The 13,201-nt window shown below is 34.9% G+C and overlaps 1 protein-coding gene across 3 annotated transcripts in view; it reads right to left on the bottom strand.

Moving 5' to 3' along the window:
- Positions 1 to 13,201, bottom strand: part of LOC150107810 (T-box transcription factor TBX1-like) — a 181,825-nt gene that overhangs the window by 78,185 nt on the left and 90,439 nt on the right. For all 3 annotated transcript variants that reach the window (XM_090391570.1, XM_090391571.1, XM_090391572.1), the window contains exon 3: positions 4,876 to 4,992. In XM_090391570.1, coding sequence (XP_090247696.1) covers positions 4,876 to 4,992 — 117 coding nt within the window. The remainder of the gene's footprint in view (positions 1 to 4,875; positions 4,993 to 13,201) is intronic.

The raw sequence follows: 13,201 nt of genomic DNA, 5'->3' as shown, positions 1-13,201 counted from the left end.
TTATTACTTATTGAACAGCCTACGTATTTTTCATTTTATTTATTTTCTATATGTTAGATTCAGTAAATACAATTTGTAAATAATATTTCACTCAAATAAAATGTATAAATTTAAATGAACAAATTGGGTGTCATTGATGTGTTATACAAATTTAAGTAAGACCATAATATTTTTTCCTTGTGAAATTTCATACCACAAACTACCCAGAGACTTTATTTTTGAAAATCCACTCAGTGAATTAAAAGTCTTATTTGTCCATGCAAGCCCTCAAATATTTCAAGAAACTATGTCAACTCTTGGAATCAAAAGGAATTGGGTATTAAATTAATAGCCAGAATTTTAGTGGAGAATATTTCACCTGAAAAGTGACAAAAAAATAATAAGTTATCGAAGCATGCAGATAACAAGTGACTCGACATGCATATATTAATAAATACTTACCATTGGAAGAAAAAAATGAAAAAACATTAACGAACTTAATAACCAGACCCGTTCTTCATTTAAATGTTGAAAGTTTATTTTTCACTTGGTTAGACGATAATAAATTTAGTTTAATCCTTTATCCAAGTGTGAGCAAATAAAGTTTGCGCCTGAAAGTATCTTCAAGACTTGGGTAAGGTACAACACCGGGCATCTCGTTGCAAAGGTGGAGCAAGCTAATATCACTCCTATCTCAGTATCTCCCATAATGCAAAACACATCTCCTTGCAGATATGTATAATGTTATGCATTAAGGGAAGGGACACTCCCCAGACTAGTTATGATCTTTATTGAGGTCTCTTCAGTAGGAGCAAGGCCCAAGTGGAGATACCAGACAGAAGCATTACAAGAAGCAATGCATAACATTATACATATCTGCAAGGAGATGTGTTTTGCATTATGGGAGATACTGAGATAGGAGTGATGTTAGCTTTCTCCACCTTTGCAACGAGTTGCCCGGTGTTGTACCACCTTTCCCCAGTCCTGAAGATACTTTCAGGTGCAAAGTTTGTTTGCTCACACTTGGATCAAGGATTAAACTAAATTTATTATACTTCATTTAAATGATACCAAATGATAAAAATAATATGTGCATGAATTTCAAAACTTTGAAAAAGCAGATGAATTTCTTGTTTGCTGTGATCATAAATATTTATTTGAGGGTAAACATTTTTTTCTTTACAATTTTTCTTTCTTTCTTTCTGAGCTAATTTTCATTTGAAATAAGAATAAATAATTATTTATTTGTATTGGAAAGAATATCTAATATAATAATTGTGTTAAATATATATATATATATATATATAAATATCCCTACTATGAAATAAATGTCTGGCTGAGAAGATAACAGTCAATTGGGACTAATGGAAATGAGTTTTACATAGTTGAATTATGTAAAAACCATAATTCAACTTGTTTTGAAATGTCACATGGAGAAAAATCACGTGTATTACACGTAAACACCAGTGGCAAATCATACACTATGAACATCAGCGCAAATGTTAAATCAGAAGAATAAGAAAAAAATGCTGTCTTTTTCACTTTATTTAATTTCTGTATATTAGATTCAGTAAATACAATTTGTTAATAATATTACAGTCAAATAAAAGGTAACATAGAAATTAACAAAGTATATATTACAGAGCTAATATTCATTTGAAATAATAAGAAATAACTATTTATTTGTTGTGCTGGAAAAAGAAGTTTCTAAAAGAAAATGCTAATGGGGATTTCAAAACCTTGTTTGTCTCATATCCGTTACTTCAAATTACTAATGCTAAAGAAAAAAATAAATAAATTTCAGTTACAGAAATAGGTTAAGAGCACAAGAAATCGAAGGAAAAATCAATAGTCATATTGGTTTTAAAAAAATAAAATGTAAGTATTAATTTACTACATCAATAATTTCCCATGGGAACGAAGAGTTCCAACCCAAACACATGATTTATCACCTAGGTACAACAATTTGGTGACCGGATAAGAGACATATCTTTAAGATAAGACTAAATGAGAAATCTAGAGTGTTGGAAAATAAATTCACATACATTTTATTTATTTATTAATTTTGCTCAGTTATTCTGTTAGAATATGTAGTTAAACTGAATTTTAAAAGTAAAATAGAGAAAATAACCAATCAATTTGAAAAAAAAAATTATTTCACTTGTCAGAATTCCATACTCTAACAGCACTCTGAATTCCAAACAGGAAATAACACATATCCTCAACAAAACGGCACCCAGCTTGGGAAAACATAACATGAGCAACTGTGGGAAGGAATTAATACAGAGAATCAATCGGATAGTAATCTAAATTAGGTAGTCAACTAGATTTTCTGGTTATTTAGAGAAATATCTTTCAACTCCTATGTTTTGTGTGTTTTTGTGCTGTGAATATATGTTAGCCCCAGTAACGTATAATGAAAAAAGAGTCAACTGCATTTCAGATCTTGTGTTTGTGTGCTGTGAATATATGTTAAAATGAGCAATTTCGAATATTCAGAGGAAAGAAATGTAAGTTAAGCTTTTTTTTTTAAACTTAAACATAACAAGTTATTTGTAATTACAATAACTGCTGGACATATCTTTGGGTAAGCGTAATTCTAATACTGGATGGGTTTTTTTCATAACGTGCCACCATATCTAAGAATTCTAAGAACTTTACTCTAAGAATTCCAACCTTTAACAGGAAAGAAATACCCCAAACTGTATTGGAAAAATAGTACTGCCATCTATCGTTAACCAAACACAAAACTTGATGACAATAACGAATGTGTGTCACCCTGGGAAAATTCCAAGATATCTTATCTCAAAAACATTGCCCACAATTCCATAGGCAAACCAAAACACTGTGTGATATCACAGAGAGGCATATGCTCCCCAGAAATTTCGAAAAACACAGAACGTCACGACTCCTTATCTCTAAAAACCCACAATGCTTAATGCGAACCAAACACACCACGGGATGTCCCTGACAGACGAGGCTCCCCAGCAATGTTCTAAACTCTATCTTATCACTACCATCACCCATAATGCCATATGCAAACCATTTACTTATCTACAACTCATAACAACACACATCCAAGACACGGACTTCACTTCCCCTTTCACTCTACCCCTATTTTGTTCATAGTCAACTTTATCCACTAATATATCTTCCTTTTCCATTCAAAACAATAGCATCACTTATTTACAACTAACAAATACGTCACTTATCTTCATCTGAAAACAACACACGTGCAAGTCACGATTCCTTATCTTATCTTGATCTTGTCAGAAGTGCCCACCAATCACGACACGAATCCTTATCTCTACTATCACCCATAATTCCATACACGAATCAAAACACAAGAACTGACGTCACACATATGTCCCAAGGGAAAATCCAAACATTCCAAATGCATGACGTCACACACAATGACGTCATCAAATGAACAACCAATCACGTCACGATTCCTTATCTTATCTTCATCTTGATCTTGTCACTCGTGGCTCCCATACTACTGACATCCATTTTCCCACGCCCACAATTCCGCCTGTTCAAATCATTCTGCATGTACTGCATATCACCAGCATTCCTGATTACCCTACTTACTGTATCTTCTCATCCTCAACAAATAGCTGTATTTCGCCTGTCAAATCATTCTCAACATCATTAATGAACAAATTGAATAAATTGGCCAGAGACGGATCTTTGTGGTATGCAACTAGTTACCTTAAATCTTGCAGCCTCACATCTGCTATATACCACTTTTTGATATCTGTCAATCAACGGTCCTCTTATCCATATCAATAGTTTATAATCCACTCCCATATTCTCCAATTTTTATCACAGTATACTATGCTGTATTCTGTCAAAAACCTTGGAAAAATTCCAAAGGATCAATGATAACATTATTATAGAATGCGAACAAGTTGGTAAAACATGACCTTCCCTTAGTAACCCATGCTGTTCATTGCAAAGTAGAGATTCACTGTCAACCCATTTCTGAATGCGATCTCTAACCAACTTTTCTAAGATCTTCACCATCACTCCTGAAATACTGATTAGTCGATAGTTGGATGCATTGTCTTTGACCACTCTTGTGCAATGAGATTACCATACATTCTTTCAACTCCTGTGAAATCTTCCCTGTTCTGAGACTCATATTAAACAGTCTGGTCAAAGGAACAGCCAGTACAGCTGAACACCCTTTTAGCATATTTGCTGATATCTTATCAGACTCTATTCCAGGATTCTTTTTTTCATTTTGTGCAACATCTCTAATATCTCCTCTCCATACACCTGAGTTTCTTCATTCAGTGAAGAGGTAGCAGTGAACTCAATGTTGCATAAGGGCGACAGCTTTTCGCAAAATGGGCACTCATTAGTTGAACAACCTATTCTGCGTCTGTCACCCTCACACCATCTGCATTCAGAAGAGTTATTTTTTTCATATTCATATTTCGTTTACTTGCAGCATGTCGATAGAATTGTTGTGGATCGTCTTTAGCACGCAGAGCCAGTTTCTTTTCATACTCATACTTAGCTTTCCATACAACAGTTGTGATTTTCTATTATAGCTTGTTGCTTATAAATTTCATAACGGACATCACCCTTATGCACACGGTATTCCTTCCACATCATCACTATCAAATTTTTGTCGAAAGACAAAGATCTGAACAATGGCAGCATCGCAGAATAGTTTCCAAAGACTACGATTGTGCAGGAAACAATCAGTTAAAATGCATCACCAAAACACTTGATGCATTTTAATATCAAAAATAACATCAAAAGCATTTTGTTTATTAGCCGGGTCTTGGTATGTTTTGTATCGATAAATATATCAGAACACCGAATATCTATATTTAGAATGTAGTTAGTCAGATGTCGTAACTCTATACCTGAAGCAGTTCTCACCTGTGAAAAGCGTATCTGTATCGTTTGTCGTCCACGGGAACAAAGTCCATCATTAGTATGTAGTCGGCCATCGGATCCATGCCATACAGCTTGACTTGGAAGGTAGGGAACATCCGTCTGCAAGAGTGTAAATGTTAACATTAGTTACTCTTTTTTTGTTGTTCTTTCCCTTCGCGTACACGCGCTTGGAATTCGATTACATGTTCACGATTGTTTTTAATGCTTAAAATATTTCAAAATGTTTTTTATACATTTATTGTTGTTATAGCTGCAATCAAAGGGATGAAAGAATTATTCAAAATGTGTACATTTCGGCAAGAAAAAAAAAATTAAGAAGGATAAACAGTCACCATATATATTAGCATATAAGTACGTATTTTCCTGGATTTTCTTTAAGCTTTTAATATATTTTATAAATTACGTATTATCGTGTATGTATGTATATATATATATATATATATATATATAAAAAAAAACTTTTTGACCCACTACAAAGTTCTTTTCTTTTTTTTTTCCTGTTTTTATACATACAAGGGACAGACATACACTTGGAGATAAAGCTTACTTTCGGTAATCTTTCTCTTCCCCGATTGCGTTCCATCAGATTGTTGTTTTAGATTTCTTGTCGAAGCAACTCAGGCTATGACCAAAGTATTATGTCTATTGTCTGTGTGTGTGTGTGCTTCTGGTCAAATGGTCTGTTTTGCTCGATGAAAAACCCTGCCTACATCGCATGAGACCGGCTAAGTCACCTTCAGTTGAAAAGTCCTCATAAAGATTCTTGGCCCTAGAACAGTTTCGAATCCAGTCTTTCCAACCAAAATGCATTATTGATTCCGACTAGCTACTGAGGTTCTCCGATTCAACTTCGAATTTTTTTGAAACTCGCCCATGCTCTGGTGCGCGATTCGTTTTTTACCACTTGATCTGTATACTTTTTTTATAGAAAGAGAGAGGGAGAGAGAGAGATCGAGAGTCACTGAAATAACTCTTATACCAAGTAGCTCAAGAATCAGTGACTACTCTTATTACAGACATCATTAGGGTCCATATTCGATCCTGAAGTAACTCTGGTTCTACGATCAATTTTATCGACCATCTGCCACTTTTATTCGACAGAGATATTCAACTTGACATCGCATAACAATTTTGAAATATAAAATCCAATTAATAGAGAATTAGAGCACATTGAAAGCACGAAAAAAACAATAAAAAATCATTTTTAAGAATTCTCCATAAAGGTCGCGTCGGTCATTTCATTTCGACACATCTGAAATACAGTTTCATACTTGATGAAGAGTCTTCTAAGAATTTAGACATAATCATGCCAAATTGGGGATATGCATGTGGTAAAGAACAGAGAAGAAATTCAAAATGACGCAAACACCTCTACAAAGACTACGTCATGGTTCAATTTTTTTCGACTAGTTATTCCTCAACTCTTTTAGCACTCCATCTGAAAGTGCTGTCTCATCAAAAAATATATATATATCCATAAACTCCCATATGTGGCAAAGTACACCAAGCATGGAAAAAAATAATAATAATAAAGGAGGATAGCTTGTTCGGAAGAGGCTGACATTAAACTGTTGGGAATCTAAATCTCCGTCTGAAAGTCAAGCACTACCATTCTAGCAACTGCAAGTAAAAATAATCTCAGCAAAGTGGTTATTTCTAAATTGCGACCAACCCCTGCTGTTCCGTATTTGGCTAACTTAAAAAAAAAGCTTTCGTCAAGTCTAGATTTAAGTTATCATTCAGGCACAAAATATATACGATAATTAACACTAAACTTTAGCTCGCTTGACAGACGAATTAAAGTCCAGCATGATCAAGTTTGCACTAGGCTCCATTGTAATTCCGACTAGTTATTCCAAGTGGATCAAGTCTATCCCTTGATCGCATGATCAGTACTATTTGACAGATGGTGTGGCTTGAGAATGTAATTAATGCAAACCATCTGCTTTAATACTTTTATAAATGAACTCCGTTTACTTATCTATGACAGTTCTCTCTGAATCACTGAGAGAATTGATTATAACGACTACGGATCATTATTTTACCAAATGACCATTATGTCGGCCTGGTTAGCTGAGTACTTCGCACCTTCTCTGTTTCCTTACAATCAACAGGCTGTAATTCGAATCTCACCACAGTGTAGAAGTTTTGTGATCTTTTGATGGTAGATGAATTTTATCGCGCGCTGTGATACCACCATCCTGTTATCGGAAGCAGGAAGGGTGAATTCACATTAATCGACATGAGCTCTTTCTAAGGCCACCAAATTTGATTTTCTTCATTATAATTTCAGGACTGAGTCCGGAATTCAACTTGATGAAAAGCGCAAAATAAAACGATATAACACACTTAAAAATAATATAATATTTTAATTTAAAGTAATAAAGTTTGAGATTAGTCTGAAATTAGAAAAGTCTGAGATTAGCAGAACTAATCTCAGGTGGTATGGTCACTTAAACAGAATGGAAGAGAAAAGATTAGCAAAACAAGTGTTCTCTGCCAGGTTAACAGGAAAAATACCCAGAGGAAGCCCAAGATATAGGTGGATTGATACTGTAAAAAGTGCTTTAGAAGATAGAAATATAATATCTGATAATGTTGGAGTCTTGACAAGTAACAGACTGATTTGGAGGAAAATTGTAGATAGGAAGTGAGTAATGATGTAAATTTTTCATGTAGTACTATCATATCCTGTACACCCCTGGAGGGTAAATGTTAGGAATTTGATGATAATGATTATGATGAGTAATAAAAAAAAAAAAAAAAAATCAGCTAACGCCTTTTTATTCCCGTATATACGGGAGTAGGCGAGGCCATTTAGCCCTATCTAACTTTTGGAGACTGAGTGGGCAGTTCAATCTCCACTGGTACCAATCAGAGACAGATGGCCCAAGGCTATCACCAATTAAGCGGTACGTAGTGAAGAGAGACGGCTCAAATGTGCCGCCATCTCGTGGTCTCTAACCCTAACACAATATATTTAATGTCTGAAATAATGTGGGTTCTACGGTCGATTTTCTTGAGTTTACAGGACGAAAAACCCGAGTTTCCGGGAGGAAAAACCTGCTTGCCCGTGCCAGAGATCGACTAACTCGGGAACCGGTCGAAAAAAGGCTTAGAAAAATTTCCTCTAGTCGCCGACTAGACTCGAAACCAAGACTTCCTTCGTGCGGCCTAGCGCGGTGGTGTGTAAACGCCACATCCACTGAGCTACACAGGCTCTGATGAGTAATAAAGTTTAATAATTTGACTGAAGAACGTTTAGTTTTTTATATTTGTTAATGAGAAGAATCTAAGATAGTGCTTATTGTCCGTAGGAACTAAATCTCAGCATTGTATGGGCTGGAGAGCTTTTTTTTTCTCTTTTCATTTTTTGAAATGGACTACATTTCAAATTTCGTGAAAAGGGGGAAGGCGGAAATTATTTGTTATAGCAAAATGTTCAGAAAGTGTGATTCGCGTCTACAAGCAACCTCAATCTAATGGTTGAATCCCTCTGATTCTCTTTTTACAAAGTTTTTCCCTTACGTTTTTAATACGTATATATACTTGTGTAAATACAGAATGTACATTTTCATTTATTAAAAACTGAGAAAAAAAACAAAAAAAAACTAAACCTAATTGCACCCCAGGGAGCGACGAAGCAAATCTTCTAGTTTATAAATAAAACCTGAAACTGTTGGGGGAAGCTTGCTTGGTCACTGAATGCGTGCACTCACTGAGAAGAGGTATAAAGTGGCAGTTATTGGGTAGAACAACTGTCACATAAGTTTTATTCATCAGTACCGTGGAAGGGTTTGCTATCCTTAGAAACTTGATAATGGCGTCAGACTGCTAATCTTATCCGAAGGCTATTTCATTAATATTTACGATTTACTTTGAATTGCTTTTTCTTTTCTGTGAAAGGAGGCTCATGGAAAAATAAATGTAAACTGATATTTCGTGTCGGAGGCCTTGTGTCAAAGCATGAACTTTTTAGGCATAAATAGCGACCATTTGAAAATAAAAAAAAAATAAAATAAAACACAAAAATCAGCACTCCAATTGAATTCCTTTCATATTTTCAGCTTCAATTCATAGTAGCTAAAGTAAAACACTGGTGTTGTTTGTGTGTGTCTGTGTGTCGTATAGTAATTTGTTTTTATTTATTTCAGAAGGATGTGACATAATACTGTCACGTTTCCGTGAAACAAGATTTTTGCATCGTCAAGAACGAAATCGGCGAGTCGTATGGGGCTCAGTAGTGAGATGATCGCTGGCTTTTCAAGAGTTTAAATCTCTTGAAATGAAGAAAAAAAAAGAAGAAGAGCGAATAGGTGATATTAAGGTCTGCAGAAAGTCTACTGTTATTTTATTATTTTTTCATTATTCTTCTCTCTATCAAAAAACTGACCTGACCTCACAACAAAATGACAAGAATTATTTGCTTGTTATACAAATCAGTACTGGATTAAACAATGCATTGGGATATTCCCGAATTTAAAAGAGAAGGGAAAACTGTGCAATTAAAATGCTCAATCTTCAGGATTGAGCATTTTAATAAGAGAATGTTAAGAATCAGATATATCGGGAACGAAACAATGGGCATTTAATTTAAGCAACAGCACAGAAAGTAAATCTCTTTACATATGTGTTATAAAATTGTAGAAAATCAGGAGTGAAGCGCAAGTAGTGCGGCCAAGGAACACGATAAGCGAAGTTCGGAACTACGAATCTGAAGCAGACTGCGACAAAATACGATGTAGTCGAATGACAATCACCTGCCCTCACTTCTTTCCTCGGCTGTGGAGGAACAGAATAGCGAGCAGTGGTTTATCGCGTCCGTAGTGTCAACAGAAAAATAGACAAATTAAGTTTCAATAAAGATTTTTGAGAAACGTGCATAAATAGTAGTGAGTCTCGATGAAGGAAGGAATTTTTCCTTAAACAAAAAAAAAAAAAAAAAGGATGAAGAAGAAAAAGAAGAATAAAAATATCAGCATCCACAAATACATGTCATATCCACAGGAAGACTTTTTTCATTATTTCATAGAAAATTATTTTTTGGTATGGAGTAAAAACCTGATAAGGACATCTAAGTACATCCATCAACCTTAAAAATTACAATTTTTATATTGAACCTCATATATTATCTTTATTTAACTTTTTTTTTTAAAGCACCGTTAATGTACTTTTCTCTTTAATTCATTTTTTTTTTCCAGAATTCAATTAGCGAGCAAAAAATAATAGAAATGTGTTCCTATATCAGATTAAAATGGGGAAAAAATTATTCAATACTTTATGTGATGGGCTTGTCCAATCTTATACCGCTTTATATTATTATAAGCTTTGTTTACAGACTTAATTCGAGAAAAGAAATTGCCAACATCATGACTATGACCAGCAATTCCCTCAACCAGTAATAAAATTTGCGATTCAGGTTCTCAGAGAAAGCCATCGGAAGAATATTTGCAGGAGCGAATTCCAAGCAGTAAACAGCTTTCATTAAAAAAAAAAAAAAATCCGAATAGCAACTTCAACTAAATTGAATACTGTTTCTGTGAAGCCGATTCATATTAACGTAACCAAATATAAATTCACGTTTATATGGTTCCCCGGTTTTGTTTTTCAATTCTTTGCTGTTGATGTTGTTTATCATTGGGCACTGCATCCATGTTCCATGTTCTAAAGTCCCAGAGAATTTTTGCTGTTTAGTTTTCCAATACTGTCTCTATTTCATGCTGCCACCAGTTATCAGAAGTGTCCGCGCGGTTAGCCGAGTGGTTACGATCCGCAACCATATACCTGGGAAAGGAGTGTCCTGCGTTCGATTCTCGTCGCTGATGTGAGGAGCTAAGGATCTTTCTCAGACATAGACAAGTTAGCCGGTCTTGGGCGTGGATTGCAGGGTTTTTCTCCCCAGTTTATCTGGGGTTTTCTTCCCGCAAAATAGGCAAACCGGTCTTAAGAACACAGCGCTTCACAGAAACTTGCCTGAAAGAGTTGAAGTTTATACACCCTCCATCGAAAAAAAAAGAAAAACTGGTGGGTAGTACAATTTTAGACAACATAAACGTTATTAAGAGACTATAGCAATGGAACACGGGATGCGATATTACTATTCAAACACGTGAACTCAACAAGTAACGCTCGAGCGCGTGGCTTATGCGAAACAGTATTATTTAAGGGTGTTAATTATTGTTAATTTTAGTGCAGCCAAATCCACTAATCAAACAAGCCTGCAACTACAATGAAGTAGTCTACTGCAAACACAAAAGACCCAAATCAGATCTACTTCCAGCTGAACACAGCTAATTCCACTCCTCCTAAAGGAAATTTGTGAATAGGATGGTTTTTGAGCTTTACGCTCAAAACCATCCTATTCACAAATTTCCTTACTTAGACAAATGGGAATGAGAAAAGCATATTTGCTTCACCAATCTAGCCAGTAACGTTGTTGTTGTTGTTAATTTTAATGCAGTTCTTTATAAATACTGCAAATGTACAGTTTGCTTTTGATTTTTTAACCTTCGTAAACAAGATGACAAAGTCTACCCCAGAAATGAAATAAATGGAGGCTCGATGCTTTTTTATGCTACAATTTTAAATGATAAAATAAAGTCATTATTCTGGATTTATCATTGACATTTCTATCGGTGAATGCATGCATTAATGAGTAAAGCTCAGAACTTTGCTCTCAGCAATAAATGCAGTGCAAAATTATATTGCGCCACAACATCCTGAAATGTTACTACTACTAATAATTATATATATTTTTAATCTATGTATTTACAAATCCATAAATAAATTTATAAACTGATTTAAATTTCCACAGGTAGTGAAATGAAACTGACAGCTTCTAATTAGAATAACAGAGAATAATGACAGGAGCCTATCTGCAACACCAAAGTCTAAAATACGAACGTCGTTTAATATCCTATCAGAAATATGCTAGAAAAAGCTCATGGAACATCTTTAACACTTTGAATGCAATTAATCTTTGAAAGTATGAACTTTGAGATACATGCACCGACAGAATATGTAATAAAAAGGAATTGGAGCAACAGTGCCAGGAAGAGAGTCGTAACTTCAAAATTATTTAAGCAAAACTAAATACCCTTTTACACATTTGAAATGTGTAGCGATACAAGAGGTGTATGGATTTATAGTGTTTATAACTGTGGAAGTAAAACACACTAAAGCCTTATACATGAGAAATAAAATAAAATAAAAATAACCAATAAAATTGCGACTACATAAATTATTCCTTCCCCACTACCAATTTATGACCTCCTTAACGCAACAGCCAAAGTTTTAATGTCAGTTTTTTTTTTTTTTTTTTCGCATGACATGCTACAAGAATTCATTATAAGATGTCGACTCCAAAATTATTGCGACGTCAAAGTGCAGTTCCAAAACAGATATGCGTTTTCGCATCGAAGGCAAAATGCTGAATCTTTTTAAATATCCATGAGTTTCTCACACCATTACGCCCCTACCCAAATCTCAAATTTCTATGAAAATGAATAAATAAAACATATGAAAATAACTACTAACGGTGCTCTGGTTTTTCACGCTCAAGTATATAGCTACCTGAAGCATATTTAGGTAGCGGTGTTGTATATAGATGAGTTCGATAGGGAATAGTTCTGTATTTTTATTTTTGAGTGGATTAATGCTTCTTCTCGAAGCATCAAATAACAACAACAATATTACAATAAAATGACAATTATTAATACAGTTATCATCATTATCATCACAGGTCTACACAATTCATCTCAACCCACAGAACATCAGCCACCGCTTCCCTTAATTCTGACCTCCAAGCCATCTGCCAATGGTGCTCAGATAACCTTGTCAACTTCAACGATAGTAAAACCCAGTTCTGTCTTATTTCTCACAAAAAAGAACCATTTTCCCCCAGCATTATTTTCGATAACACTCAAATTCTCAAACAAGATGAAATTTCTCTTCTCGGAATTACTTGGACATCAAGCCTCTCCTGGCATAAAGACATCACAACCATTGCATCCTCAGCTTCCAAAAAACTAGGCTTCCTCTTTCACTCAAGACGCTGCTTCACCTCTAAACAGCTGTTAACACTATACAAGTCACAAATCCGCCCAGCTCTCGAATACTGCTCTCACATCTGGAGTGGGGCTCCAAAACGCTCCCTCAAAATGCTTGACTCAATACAGAGGAGAGCAATTAGACTAATAAATGACCTATCCCTCACCAACTCACTCTCCCCACTTTCACATAGACGTCTGGTCTCCGCAATCTGTATATTCTATAAATATTTTCACGGGAAAGGTTCATCTGAAACAGC

This window comes from Typopeltis vanoorti, chromosome 4 (assembly GCF_054136105.1).
Source record: "Typopeltis vanoorti isolate ZY-2024b chromosome 4, IOZ_Tvanoo_1.0, whole genome shotgun sequence".
Lineage (NCBI taxonomy): Eukaryota > Metazoa > Arthropoda > Arachnida > Uropygi > Thelyphonidae > Typopeltis > Typopeltis vanoorti.
Note: the sequence above shows the minus strand (reverse complement) of the source record. Positions and strands in the feature narration are given on the sequence as shown.